Consider the following 17,770-nt stretch of genomic DNA (forward strand, 5'->3'; position numbering starts at 1 on the left):
CTACTGTTATAAATCATTGCAGGCTCATCAGAGTTACTGCAAGTGTTGCCACCAGCTGAGGCTCCAAACTTGCTAAAATATATAGCTCCTTCTATAAATGAACAAAAACCGTCCCAACTGAACTAGTGTTTTAGAATCCTTTAGAAAATACTAACTTTGTTCACATGCATTGCAGCCAAAGAATCTACAGTTTATATACCCACTGACACAATGGGTTCTGAATTCCCAAAGGAACTGTTAAGCTTTCAGGTAAAAACACAAACTACTTAGAGAAAACCATTAAAATGTATAACAATTGAAGCTACTCAGCGGATCAGAGTGTGATCTGTACAGTATACTACATTGTCCTACTGTGAAATCCTTCCGTTAACATATTCACAGTGGACCTCAGCACCTCCAAGGAATCTCTGTATCAGAGACACTGAATTCTGTTGTCTTAGATAGTAGGTAGTCTCAGGAACGTGAACAAGAACAAATGATAATAAAGTGCACATTTTTTTCAGGAGATAAAATGCATTTTATCAAGACATCAGTAGGGAAGTATATCAAAGAAAGGCTGAATAACAGAAAAATCAAAGGCAGAGGTGAAAAAGAAAAAAAAAATTACAAAATAAAGAGGGAGGGAGGGAGGGAGGGAGGGAGGGAGGGAGGGAGGGAGGGAGGAAGGAAGGAAGGAAGGAAGGAAGGAAGGAAGGAAGGAAGGAAGGAAGGAAGGAAGGAAGGAAGGAAGGAAGGAAGGAAGGAAGGAAGGAAGGAAGGAAGGAAGGAAGGAAGGAAGGAAATAAATTAAGAGACTAAAGGGGATAATTCTTGAGAAAGAAGCTATGGGCCTGATTCTCTCCTAATACTGATCGAAGGGCATTAAAAATGTACTGAGGTCAGTGCAATTGCATTAGTGTGACAAAAGGATCAAACACTATATATTTTACATATTTGGTCCCACTGAAAACGTTGGCACAATTCCCACGGGCTTCACTACTAGCTGGATTATTCTTTAATTCCTTGTTGCCCTTCAGATGTACAGAAACCTGTGAAAGGGTCACTCATGTAGACATTAGGTCATAGTATATACTGTAGAGCATATTTGTACAATGAAAACTAAATAGTCCTGATTCAGTCATGCAGAATCAGAAGGATTCATGCCTTGACCAAACAGCAGAATACAGTACCACTGCTTTTCAAAGATATTCTGTGCAGTAATGTTACTGCACAAAATAAAGATCCTAGGCCCATGTTTTATCTGACCCTTGATTTCAGGTTTGTATGACATAAAGAAACTAAGCTTCTATACTTCCAGTGGTTAGACAGGCTCCACCTTGAGCTATGTTAAAACTGAAAAGCAAAACCATGCAAAAAGTTGTGAAAAATAATTCAAAAATATCTGGGAAAAAAACAGGAGAACAAAACCTAATCATCTTCTTTAGATTTAATTCAACAATTCAGAGACTAGCTTAAGCTCCACGTAAGATTATTACTGATCTTGTTTGAGAGACAGCAGGTACTTTGGAAAATTACAGTCTTATTGCCATAGAAATCAAATGGGAATGCAACGAATGTAGATACAGAAAGGCAGAACCCACCCCAAAGGTTGTTTTTAGCCAAATCATGCATTAAATAAGTAGAGAGAACAAAGAAGGACAGGTTGAATGGAACGAATGGCTCCCAGATCCTATGAAACACTGGGTCTTCTGGGCAAGAGATCTTTAAGAGACTCGGAGAGATCACATGTCCATACTGTAAGCTGCAATGTCCTTTCTCTTTTTGAAGCAACCATACTGATACTAGGAGCAATTTGTTTACCAGAACATGTTAGCAGTGTGGAAAGCTTGTCAACTATTGTTGTCAGCTTTTAATTTTTGTTCTGGTTATCACAAAAAAAAAAAAAAAAAAAATTAGGAAAGCACCTTGGGCAGCTGATTCACCATTTCATGCTAAAGGACACACCTCCGAGTGAAGAGTATTGACTCTGTCCTAAAATTGCCTATAGCTTCCCATCAAACTAGAAACAGTTGTGAGGTACCTATATCAGAATAAGGTCCCTCCACCTATGGCAGCAAAATCAGTCAAAATCCCACAGTGGTTATTTTTATGATTGTTGAAGAGATGATATTTATTAAGGCCAATGCATTAGCTGGGTGGTCTGTATATTCTTAATCATTCTATAGCTCTCTATAAGTGATCCATGTTTAACTGATTTATATTGACTGGTGCTATGTTTCCATTCACTTACATATTTATTTATAGAAGGAGCATGTAAGACTCATGAAACTTACTTGTGTCCAGATTCATGAGCAATTGTAAAAGCCAGTCCAAGGCCTGTATCTTCATTAATGGTGCAACTACGGTATTTGCTGCACATGCCACTGATAGGTGCAAATCCTGAAGGAAGGAAGCAGTAGAATAGCTTGTTCCTCTACAGAATTCCAAATACATGTATCATCTGCACTGGTCCTAACAAGTCAGTCTACTGTGGTGCATGAAGATGGTTGTCTACTTTGTCGGGTTTATCATGGAGGAAGTACAGCAGATTTTTATTTGACAATAAAGAGACTCTGGTATAAGAAGTATAAATCAAAGCTAATCTCCCAAAATACACTTTACTTGTAAAGATTATTCATTCCCACTTTATGTCTTTACTGCTCCCAAATTAGGGAGGAATCCTATTCAAAAAGGGCAAGCAGTCACAAAAAGAAAAAAAATAAGAGTGGCTCAGAAATATTCTCAAAATCAAAAATATTCCTTGGAGAGGCGACAATCGAAAAGGATGTCTTCAGACAGCTTATTCTGCCACTTTTTCTGTGGCAATGATACTAGTAATACTCTTTTTCTTCTAGGTACCTCAAAGACAAATACATAAAAATAATACTGTTCTTTCCTCTTCAAGAAGGCTAACGTTATGTTCAAAAATGGGACTTCTTTATTTTAAAACATCTCAGTCTCTATGAATCAAGATGCTGCTGTTGACACGCATAAGTTTATCAGCATGTGTTTTTATATCATACCTAAAGTATCACAGGGCTCATTTTTCCAAGAGCAGATATCAAAACCCGTAAGCAAGATGGCATGGTCATGGCGCTTTCCATTCTTCCCAACCAGAGCAGACTGCCATTGACAAAAGCTGTTCAGTGACTGGTCCGCATGGTGGTTAATCAGTAATCCACCCTGCAGATATTTCGTAGACACAGAAATAAGGTGCTTCCATCAGTATTTGAGAAAAGTGATTGAAAGAATAAGAGTTAGTTAGGGCAAGGGGAATTACTTTTTCGTATTTGTTCTACATAAACTTATGTATACCCATGTTAACTGCCTGTGATGACCAATTCAGTTGATGGATCAGTTGTAAAATAAAACTAGAACTCTCCAGAGACACACGAATATTGTCAAAATCAGTGATTAGAACTGCAGTGTACAAATGTGTTTGATTCCTGATGAAGCTGAACACTTAAATATTTTCAATCTTGCGATTAAAATGTTTAGAGATTGCTGTAGAGGAAAAGTATTAAAAAAGTAGATCAACCCATCACAAATTTCCTTTAACCAAAAGAGATTTTATCTTCTTTTGTCTCAGCACCCTTGGCAAAAGAATTGGCTCCACTCCCACCTTTGCTTATTTGCTATCTTCTGTTTGGGACTTTTGACTCCTTCCACCTTCTGATCACCACATCCTGGAATGTCCAGTTCAAAATCTATTTATTTATTTATTTATTCGAATAATTCTTGAGTAGATTTCTCATTCCAGTCATTTCTCTTCAAGAAAATGCTAGAAATCGTTAAGTTTTATCTTACTGGAACATTTCAATGATTCTAAAGAACATTTATATGAAATTAAGATCTTAACATCAAAACCCAAGAAGCAGTGAAATGCAGAAAGTGATTTTGGAGGTTTCTGTGATTTTAAGCTTTTTCTCATACTTTATGTCTTAAGAAACCTCTAATGAAAGTTCATGTACATAACATGGGAACCTCCAGTGTTTCCTTATCAAATGAAGCATACCACACAAAAATTCGGACACAACTTACAGGCTCTTGTTCCAAAAGAAGAAGGCTCACAACAATAATGTTTATATCACTTCCAATTGTTCCATCTTTAAACAGACTAGAGACCTGCAATAATTATTCAAAAGGAAATATCATCTATGTATAATCATGTATAATACTTTTTTTTTTGATAGACTAAACATATGTATTATTACATTGGGCTTCAATTTTCAATATAAATTGAGTTATATACCTTGTGCTATTAATCCAAAAGAGTTTAATCCAGAAGAATTATGCCCTAAATCACTACACTTATTCAAAAAAATGGAAAACCTTCTATTGATTTCAATGGGCTTTGTTCTGTCCTTGGTCTCCTGGATCAACTGTAATCAAGTTCAAAGTTCAAGTTCAAGTTTTGTAGTACAAAACTAAAGATCAAAGTCACAAGGGAATACATATTTCTAGTTAAACTATATTGTTTTTTTCAAAACAAATTTTTGCTTTCTCAAATAAACTTTCCAAGGAGATACATCAGACAAAACAGACTAAGCTTCACGGTAGTAAATGAAATGAAAGTTTCAATTTCAGAGTATCTGTCTTTTTTGCACTACACAAGAAGTCTTTTAAGACTTAACATTTTAAATATTTTCCAATTTTATTTATTTCTACCTTACAGTACTGTTGCCAGAGCTGTGATAATCTAGGGATCCATCTTTAAAGAGCTTTTTGATATAAGTAATACATTAGATGAGGCTTGAAGAAAGGCTTGTGTAAGGTGCCCCTGCTCTTTTTGATATTGCTATTTGTCTAATGAAAGATCCTACTCTGACATAACAATATTCCACAGGCAAAACATACTTCAGTTACACCACATCTTACCATATTCATAACTGTTAAAATGTATGTTGTTACATTTTCCTTGCCATGTTTCTCTAACATTTTTTTATCCGCCACAACAAGGGTTTCAACATTTAGACTTCCATTTTTCTGAATTTTAGCAGATGATCTTTTGAACCTTGCAGAAGTCCCATATTCATCTGAGCGAATGTATGTCTCTTCTGTGGGTGGCTTAGGTGCATCTAAAAGGAAATAAAACTCAGTTTTGGAAAGGGTTCAGATCACCCATGAACAGTTTCATCACAAAATGAAGTATCACAGGTTTAGAGTCTTAGATTATTTTTACAGCATGTGATTTAATACTTATGGCTAAGTTCTTGTATATTTATCAAAAAAGACCTGATTCATTCCTGAGGGAAGGATGGCTACAGGGAGAGAAGGAAATGGAACAAGCACATTCATATGCAATAAGCAGTTTAAAATAAGGAATTAATCTAATAAAATGGTAGCATCTGTGGCAAAAAATACACAGAACTTTTAACAGAATATCTCCATTTTTCCTGTCCTTTTGATAACTTCCTGAGGTGTTTGGCATGTGTTACTTACATAGCAGTTGGTAAAAAAGTCCTTTCCACAACAGATGTCCACCATCAGTACAGAAAGCAGACACACACCACAAGTAAGATTCCTGCCAGCCTGCTATTGTGATTGACATTAGCCTTCTATGCGAATTTGCCACTGAGATTATTCCTGCTGGGAACATATTTATTTAGCATAGGGAAATGTCAGGCAACAGCAAGGAGGGCTTGACTTGAAAAAGTGCACATCCAGCCCGCACACCCCACTGCCAGGGTGAACTTTTTCCCTCTGTGCTTGTGTAGCATGGTCAATGGCATGGTTAGAGGATGGTCTCTACTCCATTTCTTTGGAGAGATAGAAAATGGGAAATGAAATATATACTCCTGTTATTTATAGCTTCTTTTGCATAAACCTACACTGTCTTTGCATCAAGAGTTAACTCAAAGACCACTTTAACGTACTATTTGGATAACAATACGATTTGACACAGGATGTAATGTGACACAAGTGAGGGAGCCCCAGGTAATTAAAAAAATCCTGCCTTTGCCTCATCAGAATGTTATTGCAATGACTGAGCTAAAACAGACGCTACTTTCTTCCATGCCAAGCTGGGAAATCAAGAATACCATAGAATGCACAACAGTTGTTGCTTTCATGAACTAAGTCACTCTGAACTAAATTTAACATTGCAAGTGACTGTGCTAGTAAGTTTTTAAAATATATCACTCATTATAAACAATTGTCCTTTACAAGCTCAGAGAACTTTTCTCTTCTGGAAGCACATGAAGACATGCCTCACCCAAGAGTGAAGTGTTCAGTTCAAGGCCCATCAGTTTCCATGTAGTATTTTGAAGGCAATACAACTTCAAGGCATTTGACTCATAAATCCATGTGCAGTGGAGTTTTGCTCTTGAATTAACTTCACTGCTACTAATAAAACCTAAGCAGCAGCAATGTTTCAAACATGATTTAACAACTCCAGTCCAGTTAATTCTGAGGATCTAAAAACATTTAGATTGTGAAGAAGAGTTTGAAAGATGATTAATGGACTTCTCTAGTGCTTACAAATTGCCAGCATATGAAATTTTAAAAGATGGTGAGTGGGACAAGCTATTTCTATGACACTGAAGTGGCAGTGTGCTCTTCCCTCTTACTGTTCAGCAAATTTGGATTCTTTCTTAGGTTAGGATAAATTAACCTTAACCAGGCAGTGTTAAGAGCAGAGGACTGCCTTCCATAAGATTGCATTCTCAATGCCTTTGTTCATTCAAGCTGAAATTTTCTATTCCAGGTGACTAGACTGGATTTTGCTGAAAATTTAAAACTGATATGACTCCAGATCTCAGAACAAGACCAGAAAAACAATATAAAACCCAAAAATTAAAAAGAAAAGAAAAAAAAATAATAAGAAGGAAAAAAGTCTCAAATACTCATAGAAGCGGTGTTGCTTTTACTGGAGTGATGTTTTCTTCTACATCCTATATTTGCCCCTACTCAATTAAACAATCATATGTGATTTTATTTGTAGGACTGCATTCAGTCAGTGAACATGAGATCAATTTGTTCTACAGATTAACCAAGACTGAATATGGAAATAGGATGTTGTTTTTTAGACTTCCTCCTTCCTTTCTCTCAGAAGGTTACAGGTATATACTGCATGAGGTGAAAGACTGCAGGATATGAAAAGAAAGAGTTTCATGGTTAAGGTAATTAAATGCAATCTTGCTTAATCGGATCCTAACAGTGCATCCAACACTGAGTTCCTAAGCAATGATGGGTAAATCACTTCTACTAAACTCATCACAGTTGGATGCTAATTGCATGTTCTTCATTTAGCATAAACCCAGCTTGAATATACAGCTAAGAACTCATAACTGTAACTGAAATTACTGAATATATAGATACACATACATAATTAGAGGATCATATATTCTGGTAAGTATTTTAAAGAAAAACTCAGTTTATCAATTTGGTATGCAGAAGCAATGGTTATTTTTGACCTCTCCTGTGTCTGTGCATCCCATTTATAAGACAGGAATAATGATAATATCTTCTCACATCCCAGGAGGTTATGAAAATGCAGTGTTCAAAATGCACTCATTTATTATAGGGATAAGCACCACATAAAAGCTCAAGAGGACATGAATAATTCTGAATTTGGTCAAGCAGTCACAGGGGGTACAGTAAATAAGGCACAAGACCACAGTGGACAATGCAAATAAAATAAAAGACTGTAGCGCAGACGAGCTAACTTAGCACCATTACCCTCTGCTCCGAAGCAGGCAGCAAGAAAAACCAGACAGAAGGGAAAGGGAGTATGTAATGTGGTAGTTTTGAACTGCATCAGATTGCAAATGTTTACAGGTTGAATCATAGGCTTGTGCATTTGGCATTTGATGTCTAGCTTTCAAATCTAAGGAGAAGGATTTTTGAAGAAGCAATCAATTTTTAATAAGCAGTTTTCAACCCTCAGATAGACCACAGTCTCAGCCACCTTTTCCACTACCCCCTTTCTCATTCCTTCCCTTCTATTTGTTTTCTGTTTCTTCCTTAGATGCCTTTTGGAAAAGAAACCTGCTCATTTTCTCAGAACTCAAGTAGGAAGTTGGAAGAATATAACTGGACTGAGACAATGTTTTCAATACTGTGTGCAGTCCTGGAGACCCTCATTAAAAAACTCAGCTCAGAAGCAGATCAGCTTTCAAAAAGAGTCAACTGAATGCTCTAAGTACAGATATAGGGTCCAAGGGGGCTCTAAAATGTTCTACAACTTGAGGGCCTAATGAAGGACTCAGAATAGACCTTGGCAGGATAATATATTCCCATATGTTTTTAAGAGGTGGCTCCAAAATCTTATTTAAACAATTTACATGGGAGGTTCTTTTTGAAGATTTCAGTTGCTGAAAATTTCATTATTAGATGGTGAGTTCTGAAAGACTTATTCTCTATCCTCTCAGAAATTAATGATTTGGAAGACTTCTCCATCTACAAGCCTAATTAGTTATATATCCCCAAACAAACAAAGAGCAGTTCAGGGACTTGGACATCATTGTGCAGAATTGCTTGCTGAAAACCATGTCAATGTCAAAAAATCAGGCAAGGGACCTTAGGTAGAGAATAAGAAAACTAAACATTCTGATGGCTTAATAAAATGGATTATGACATCAATTTAAAATAATAATCAAGTTTCTCACATCTATTTCACTTAAGAAATGTATAATTTAAAATTATTATGTCTCCATCAGAAAGGTGACTGTGAATCACACCTCAGAATCACCACAGAGTCTCTAAGAGCCACTACCTCAAACAAGGAGAGAAAGTTTCCTTACATACATTTCTTGCGACGTCCACAAAAATGTTGCTTTTGAAACCTTCCATGGTGGTAACCATTCGCTTGAGCATGATACTTGTGGGAATTGTGAATTCTGTGATGACCAAAAGAAAAGTATTTGGGATTGGACTCTACTGTGTAACGGTGCACCTTCTCTTCTGCAGTTCGTTTATATAACACGTGAGGATGGTGTCCAGCAGGTGATGTGTAGTTGTGCTCCTGTGCTAGCTGCTGAGGTAATGGAGATATAAGGAACTCGATCTTCTGTGTCCTTATCAAACCTGACTAAAAAAAGAAACAGCACCACAAATTAGAGAAAAGACTGTCAATGTTCATAGCTCTTAAAGTGATCTCCCTTCAAAGCCTAGACAGATGGAAATATGCTCCTTTAAATTAGATTTACTCAAGATATAATCTAGATGGTGTTCCCAATTAAAGTATGGATTGTTTCACTTTGGAGGTGACCAGGTTTCGCATTTGGTAAAACACAAAACAAGAATGTCAAATGTGGGACTGGCAGCATAGCATCTTCACACAGTACCATGAATAATTTCATATGTAATATTAATCTATTCTTCACAGTACAGATTTGTTTGTGTACAGGATATACAGTCTCACATAAAAAGAAAATGCTTTTGGAAAATGTAACTTCTAATAAATGCATAAAACAAAAACAGTAAAACAAAATATTTGAATTAAGATTCAGGGTTTTTTCAGAACAAGGTATGACCAGACAGGAATCCCAGATTTAAGGTTACTCTAAGTAGAAACATAAGCACATCATAGTACAGCAGCACAAAGTGATGAATGTTTTAGTATTATCTGAATATCTAAACATTTTAGTACTATCATTCAGTAATCAACTCACTGCAATTTAATCATCACAAAAGCAATTTAAAATTTATGCCCTCCTACTGATCAGTGAAAGCAAGTTCTGATTGTTTTCCTTCTTGGATCCCTGAAAGACAGAAGTAAGTATGGGAAAACTACACTGTAGTTTTCACATAGTATCTGTGCATAAAACTGCACATGTGATGAAGTGTTTCCAGGATCAGGGCCAGGGAAATGTGGGTGGCACTGAGGAAGTATTTCCATGCAGCTCATTAATCAGTTATGATTTTATTTCATTTCTTGGTTTTGTAAAACATGTTGTAATAAACACTCCTTTTTTACCAAGTCAAAAACCAAGAAGAAGTTTCATCAGGTAATTCTATTACATTATATACGTAATACTAGATACAGATTTTTGTTTTGGATCAGTGAGGTTCCACCATGTGCCAACACCCTCCTGCCAAAATTGACATCCCACGAGGACTACATATCTCTTATGCTTCAGAAAAATATGTGCAGACAAACAAATGTCAATTGCAAACCATCTTGCCCGACATCTTAAGTCCTCCCAGATCATGATTCCACCTCCTACCTCAAAAAGTATTCTTTGAAAATGCAGATATTAGACATGTATCACCTATTCCCTTCTGAAATAGATGCTTTTCTTTAGCCTAACCTCCTAGGACCAGAATGCCAAGGGTATCAGGAGAGTAGTTTGAATGCCTAACGTAAGCATTGTATTTCTTAAGGATTTGTAGGATTATCTGCACTTTCAGAACTGTTTTCCTGTGAGGAAAACTCAACAGAAAATTAAAAGCAACTGAAAATGGAAAGTTACATATGAAATCTTCACAGCTTTAATTGTTTACTAAGCTAACGCTAAAATTGACTTTAAGTCTGTTCCAGATGAAAAGATAAATCAGAGATATACAGGTCCTCAACAGTCTGTAGTCGTACCCTATGCCCTTTCCATGGAAATGCACTCTGTCTTTCCAAATCAAAGGTAGCTTTGCAGTACTGCCCAGTATAAGCATTTTTCATGGGGGCCTAATAATGGTGCTCATAAAATCATACTGTGACCTTAATTCTGACAATAGAAGAGATTCCATATTATGAACTGGGAGGGTCTAATTGGCTCCTGAAAAACAGTATGGAAACAAACATAGATGATATTCTGATTAACAATTTGCCCCCACTCCTTTCTTCAACATGAACTCATAATTACATATCTCAGCCTATATCTACTTAACATTCTAAATGAAGGTTAAAATTGCCTCTGTCAATAAGAGACAGGCTTTGAATAATTGACAAGAATTTAACTTGCCTGCTCACTGCAATAAGTTGGCATATTTCAAATGTCAGATCATATTTGGTCATGACAAAGTACTTTCCTGTAGGGAAGACTAATATTTTAATCCTCATGATATGTGTCATCACACAATTTAAAAGTGGTTCTAAGAGGCAATCTTTATCTTCTAGAGCACACTGATAATTGGGCACTGCTAAATGATTCAATTTTTTTTTAGCTGGAAAACAGAAATGTAGTGAATCTGGTTTTTATTTCCCCATTTTAAAGGTTTCCACATCTGAAATTATTCCTGTAGGATTCATTTTGTAAATGATTCAAACCATATGGAACAAAGGGTTTTCTGCATTTTCCTGTAAGAAACTGTCCCTGATGTACACCAAGTTTCAGCCCCAAATGTAATTTCTATATTTAACATTATAAGGGTGGATTGAGAATCGGAGGTGGGGGGGAGCAAACTGAATTTTGGGCCCTGTACTGCATGTAAATTGCTGCACCTTTACATAGCTTGACTGAGTACCTTACAGATGTTTTTTGGGGTTTGGTTTTGTTTTTTTTTTTTCATCAGAAATGACCCTAAATCTCCAGTAAGGCTTCTTTCCTTTGGGTTTTACATCAGACACATCCTCCAAATTGAAAAATGTTGTGTGAATGAAAGATATCTTCTTTTTGATAACATCTAGTTTTATGAAGTTGTCAAGAAGAAAGGGGGAATGCCACAGAGCAGTCTGGACACTCATTCAATCACAGATCATTTTCCATTTCTTCCAGGTATGGGATGGTTTCAAGGATTCATATTAAAATAATCTCTTTGGTAATTCCAAAGTAATGCTGAGAATGCTGACCTGGCTTCTGACAGAGATGCAGTCCTCTGAATCACTGCAAAGGGGACAATTGGGCAATAACTGTTAGATACTTTTTTTGTAGGCTCTTGAATTTTAGCCTTAGGTAAAGGAAAGTGGCCTATGGCTATGGTCATGCTGGCTGGAAAATATGCCAGCTGAGAAATGCCAGAGCACAAAGGCAGGATACTAGCACAGAATCATCTTTTCTAGCTTTAGACTGCCAAGGAATTCCAGTTTCTTGAAGGCCAGATTTTGGCTAGTCTGTACTCCTGGACAGTGGAAGTGTTGAAAAAAAACCCAAAAAACCGTTTCTGGGAATTTTTTCTACAAATGCATGCAACATCTCTCTAATTGTGAGTTAGATACAATATGTTTATCCAGCACAAATACTTCAGTAGATGAACAAATACTGTCAAAACTGTCATTAAAATTTATGCATTAGGTTTCCTATTGCCAGTATAGCTTTAAGTATACATGCGATTTTCCTTGAATCAGAACTTGGTGATATCGTTCCATTAATTTTGGGACCCAACAACAAGAGGGTTAGATAGGTCAAAACTTCATTTTTATTTCAGATTCTCTGCAATTATGAGAAGAAACAGGATGACAAAATCTAACATTCTTACCAAGTCTAGACAACACAGCATGAAAAAGACCAGGGACTCCTGTCTATTCCCTCTCTCTCCCACTGTGGCTATCACTAATAATAGCAGTTAATTGTGAGAACATGGTGGGAAGGAAAACCCAAGGGATTGCTCAGTTGGAATTCACTGTTCTCTTGTTCTTCCCTCACAACACATAGTTGCTATCCTTCTGTAAGGGATATTCTGTGCCATTGGAAAGTAAACATAAAGACATACGTTGATCTGTGTGGTTAGCAAATAATTCTGAATCAATAAATTAGAGGAACTTGCAGTTTGTTTGAAGGAAAGTTGAGAAGAGATGAGAAGGCAGCATTCCTCCCACTTGTTATTTGTTATGAAATGTTTGCTTAGCTCTGGGCTAATGGAATTTTCAGATCCAATACATCTTTGTGAAATTCCTCAGTATCAGGGTGTTATCACCAAGGTAAGGCACTCGTTCAATTTTCTCAGTGTGTTTTAAAAGGAGGAAGAATCTCAAAATTAAATTTGGACAAGGGAAATGATAATAAAATACCTGCTTTGAGTTTTTTTTTTTTTTAATTGAAGTTAGATTATAAACTGAAAAATAAGGAGAATTTTCTAAATCACTGAAAGCTTATCTTAGCTATACAAAACCAGGTAATTCTTCCATTGATTTTAGACCCACATGAAACGGTTTTGAGAGTCACACACTAACATACCTGTTTCTAACAGGTCTCACTGACCTCTTACTGGAATAGCACAGAGGCTGCTCCCATTTGTCTCCCCATGTTCTTAGACTCTGAGTGATGCCTTTGGCAGCTTACCAGCCTGTAAACCTGATTCACTTCACAGTTTCAGCATCTTCAAAAAACAGACCCTCCATAACAATCACAGCAGTGACAGTGACTGAAGGATTTTCAGAACTTATATTTCTTACTTATAATTTAACAAAGCTAAGTTCTGAGACAGTAGACAAACCCTTGCCTGATGACTGTGGGTTCTCTGTTTGCATACAAGGCATTTTCGTTACATCCTAAATAAATTAAAGGCAATAGCTTGGCCATATGCATATTAAAGTTACAGGATTTTAATAAACCAGATGCAAATAAGGAGGTAAGAAGCATAATGAAATGAAACTGAGAATTAAAACATATGAATAAATGAACTGCAATGTCTCTGCTAAACATAACTACTTAATACCAACTGATGCAAAGTTAAATTACAGTTTTCATGAAGACAGGAATATCTCAACTAAATAAAGTGCTAAAAAGTTTGCATGCATTGTCTAAGGAATGCTACTTATATCCAGAATGCTTTATTCAGAGTTATGTGCATATACATAACATTAGGTGTTAAAAAACCACTTGTGTCTCAGTGTCTTAACTGAGAGCAGCTAAACCAATGGCCAACAAAATCAATGAAGTCTATACCATTAGATGAGTGTGTATGTACTCAAGATGAAAAATCTCTCAAAAGGAAGAGTTAAATGTCATTTCACACCCATTAAATAGTTCCAAATATTCATGCAAAGTTTTAAAAGACTTGACAAAAGGCCAGCTGAAACCGGCATAAAGCTTTCCACAGACTTGAGTGGACATTGATCCAAGACTTCTGTTGTGTTATTTCCCAACTGTCCAGCTCCTAAAAAACATAAATCATTGATTCAAACACATCTTAACAAGAGTTACAGCACGTAAAGTACAGAGATATAAAGTACAGGTTTTAATTCAACTTAAACCAAATAAACATGCAAATTAAGAACTTCCTTGAAATATAAAGAATAAGACAGATGACCTAGGAACTATGGTTGCTGGTTATTTAAAATTATCTGAGGTCAAAGATGCCTGTATAGCTAGTATTCACACCACGGTATTGTTGGGACTATCTCATGTCACAGCATATTGGAGTCTTTTCTCATTCACTTTGAGGTGAAAACTCATGAAATTATCTTAGCTACAGTTCATTTTGATCAAACTCCTATTTTCTGTCCTGATGCTCTGCAAAGTCTCTGGCACTTCGGCACCACAAAGGAAACACAAAAGACCTATCTCTGCCACCAAAGAATTCCCCTGTTGCAGGAGAAACTCTCCTAGCTCAGGTGTCCTACCTGCGGGTTTTGTCTGCCAGAGCATTTCCCATACTGGAATAATGAGCATGTTAGAAGCAGAAAGGGTACAATCAAGATCCAGAGAATATAAAACTATTCACACAACTTAGAGCCACCTGACAACAGCCAGAATTTGCCTCTGGGCTCAGACTGGCCTCTAGAATTAGGCAGATGTCAATTTTCAAATATCAAGGTACTGCACCATGTGAAGGAGGAGGGAGAGGTCCCCATAATTCCTGTACCTCTGCTCAGATTCCACCACAGAATGATGGTAAGACCATCATTACAAAACCTTCCCTCAGGTTTTATAAGCAGATAATGTTAGCCCCTTCACAAAGTACAGCAATGATCTTCATGTTTGCGATCAGCCCTCCATTCCTTCTGTACATGCTCCGAGGCAGCTGATGGCAAGCCAGCTCAAACTAAAAGCAATGTAGCTGCTAAAAAGACTGGGTTATTAGCTCAAGCACTGCATATATATGTGTCTACATGGTATTTTATAACATCTAGTTCATCGCCAGCAGCTTGGAGAACAGTGACTGATTTCATCTGTTTCAAATGAATACTCAGAGAAATCCATGTGAAGATGGCAGTCCCCTGCACAGACACCACCAGCCTGACACAAAATCCTGTCAAGACCGTAGGCAAAGTGCCAGCTGTTTAGAATGGCTTTTGGGTCAGGCCTTAAATATGGGGTAAAGATATAGTTTGCTCACACTTGCCAAGGAATCCCAGGAAGAATAAAGTCCTGTTAAGTTTGGCAACAATCATCTTATGTATTCCTCTTTCCTCCAAAGCAAGGATATTCAACCAATACTAGTAAAAGGCTGTTCAAAGCAATCCTGCATCATATAAGCAGTCTAAATAAATTATTGGTTTTTTAGAGAATGTGTAATGAAGTAGACTCACCTCTTGGGATGGGTTAAGTTGGTAGTCTGAAAAATATGCAAGACTATAACCTTACTACAGTCATAAGCAAAACTACTTCCAAGAATTATAGCCAGCAGTATAGTACAGCCTGACCTCAAATTGTAGATACCTGATATCACTGACTTTTTGAGAGATGGGTTATTGAGCACCTCTCAGGTTAGGGTCAAAATGTCAATGCTCTGGAAAATATAATCAAAATGAGCAAATTAAGATGTGAAATTAGGTAGAAAAAAATGACAAGCAACATATCTGGCAAAGCAGAAAGAAGGAACCGAATTGCATAAAGTGTTGCTGAGGTGAAAGATATCTTTACTCTCGGGAAGCATCATGAGCAAACAGCCAAACCACTGGCAGTAAATCATGGTAATTAAAGAAGTTCATTCCCTCTCGGCTATGACCTACAGCCCCTTTTCTGGGTGGTAACTGCAAAGGGGACAGCAGCAGCTAACATAGCTGAGTGTATTTTGCCTCCATATGCTCTTTCTGTCCCCCTCAGAAGGGCACTTCACACAGATGTGCCCGTGTCACTGAAGCACTGGGTAAATTAAGCAAGTTCTGAGACATTACAAGGACACGATCCATGATTGTCCAACAAAAAGTGAAAAGTCTGGACCCTAAATCCATACACAGGTTGTTAAATAAATGACTGACTTTTAAAGAGTGTTAAGCTCCCATTGAGCTGAACATTGTCTCTGCAAGCATTTCCAGAGCGCGTTTATACCAATTTGGGAAAGAAAATGTTCTGGGAAACTAGTGAGAATGGACTCTCATGAGGTTTCCAATAATACACATGTATTATTGAAGTCAGAAATCCCACGAGTAAAACTCAGAGCATGTTCATTTTTGATTCTATCCCAAACCAGGCAGCACAAAGGCATGCGAACACACTAAATGAAAGAGAGAATTTAAGTTAACTAAACTTTTCCCTAGCTTTTATGTTTGCCAAACAAATTCACCCATCCTTCAAAAAAGCATCAAGTCTGTACATGGGCAGTTACTGACGACTAGCCTGGAGTCAGGGAAGTACAAATGTAATGTTTTATTGGACTGGGTCCTTGGCTGATAAGAATAACCTCAGCAGACCTTTACTGATTTTCACCAGATTGGAATATCTGGCTCTGTACCACAGCAAATGTTTAGGTTAAGTTAATGGCCTTTATAGACACTAAAATATTTTTATCATGAAAGAAGCATTAGAATCACTTGTTGCCTATTCTGATTTGAAAATTGTACAGCAAATCACATTTTTCTTTATATTTCAGTGACTCACAAAAATAACTCAGTTTATTTTGTTTTCTAACATAATATAGATTTCTTGCAAATGTAAAATGTTAAGAGTTCTTAACAATACAGCATTTTATTATCTGAGGATCTGACAGAAAGTATGATATTTAAATTGCCAGTCTGAGTTAGTCATGAAAGACTACTCTGTTTGGTTGCTCAAAAGAAGTGTTATGCAGAACATTCAGCAATTATTAAAACAAGGTAACAAAATTGCATGTCTTTAATTATTCCTATATGAACAAAGACAGCGTTATCTCTGAATAGTTTCTTTGTATTTCTGCAGTTGACTGAACTTGTTTAAAACATCTTTATGCAACCCTCTGTCAACATATGGCAAATAAGGAAATATTCTTATTTGTTCCTCCACTTAAAGTAATTGAACCAGTCACATTGGTATTTAAATGTATTAAATTGGTGTTTATTGCAGGGTAATGAGATATTCTAGAACTAACACAAATTTGATTGCTTTGCCACATATTAAATACTTGCTTGTCAGTACGTGAGCTCACTCATTTCTTATGTTTTTTGGTTTTTTTTGAAAAAAACAGAAGTAGACATGATAAATGAACAGAAGAAAAATACTAAAATGTAAACTACAGCATTATGACACTAACTACATACTAATAATATTTAAGTGCTAAAGGTTTACAAGTTGCATTTGAGATCACTTCATTAATGATTCCATCAGTATGGCTCTCTGGTTTGTTATAATGGTTCTGGAAAACAATTAGCTAAACCCAACAGCTCAAATTTAGGCTTGGTAACTGTACAAGCACTTGGGTATGGCCTGTTTAAGCAAATCCCTGCAACTGTAAGATAAAATCTAGATATTTTATTAGTTATGACAGTTCTGAAGTCCATCACAAAGCAAACAGGAAACAGCGGGATTGTTTTATGAACACATTTATGCTTCACTTTTCCTAAGAAGGGCAGCCCGCTATTTGTCATGTGCTGTCTTAGAGCTGATTAGTTGCTTACAGTACATCAAGAATGGCAGAACAACTGACTTCAGAAGGTAGTTTAGTTAGTCCCCTAGTCTAGCATCCCACATAACTGAGTGCACATTTTAAGTGAATCTTTAAAGTGTAAGAGGTGTACCTTTTGGAAAATTTGAGGCATAGCAAATGCAGCCCTCTC

At 36.7% G+C, this 17,770-nt stretch overlaps 1 protein-coding gene across 2 annotated transcripts in view; it reads right to left on the reverse strand.

Moving 5' to 3' along the window:
- ADAMTS18 (ADAM metallopeptidase with thrombospondin type 1 motif 18) overlaps positions 1-17,770 on the reverse strand; it is a 79,951-nt gene that overhangs the window by 42,212 nt on the left and 19,969 nt on the right. The window contains exons 4-8 of one of the 2 annotated variants that reach the window (XM_074913293.1): positions 8,728-9,010; positions 4,858-5,057; positions 4,021-4,104; positions 3,003-3,162; positions 2,274-2,379 (exon numbers count right to left, since the gene is read on the reverse strand). In XM_074913293.1, coding sequence (XP_074769394.1) covers positions 2,274-2,379; positions 3,003-3,162; positions 4,021-4,104; positions 4,858-5,057; positions 8,728-9,010 — 833 coding nt within the window. Of the gene's footprint in view, positions 1-2,273; positions 2,380-3,002; positions 3,163-4,020; positions 4,105-4,857; positions 5,058-8,723; positions 9,011-17,770 lie in introns of those variants that run through there. The other variant, XM_074913294.1, reaches the window with a different exon arrangement.

This window comes from Athene noctua, chromosome 9 (assembly GCF_965140245.1).
Source record: "Athene noctua chromosome 9, bAthNoc1.hap1.1, whole genome shotgun sequence".
In the NCBI taxonomy this organism is placed as follows: Eukaryota; Metazoa; Chordata; class Aves; order Strigiformes; family Strigidae; genus Athene; species Athene noctua.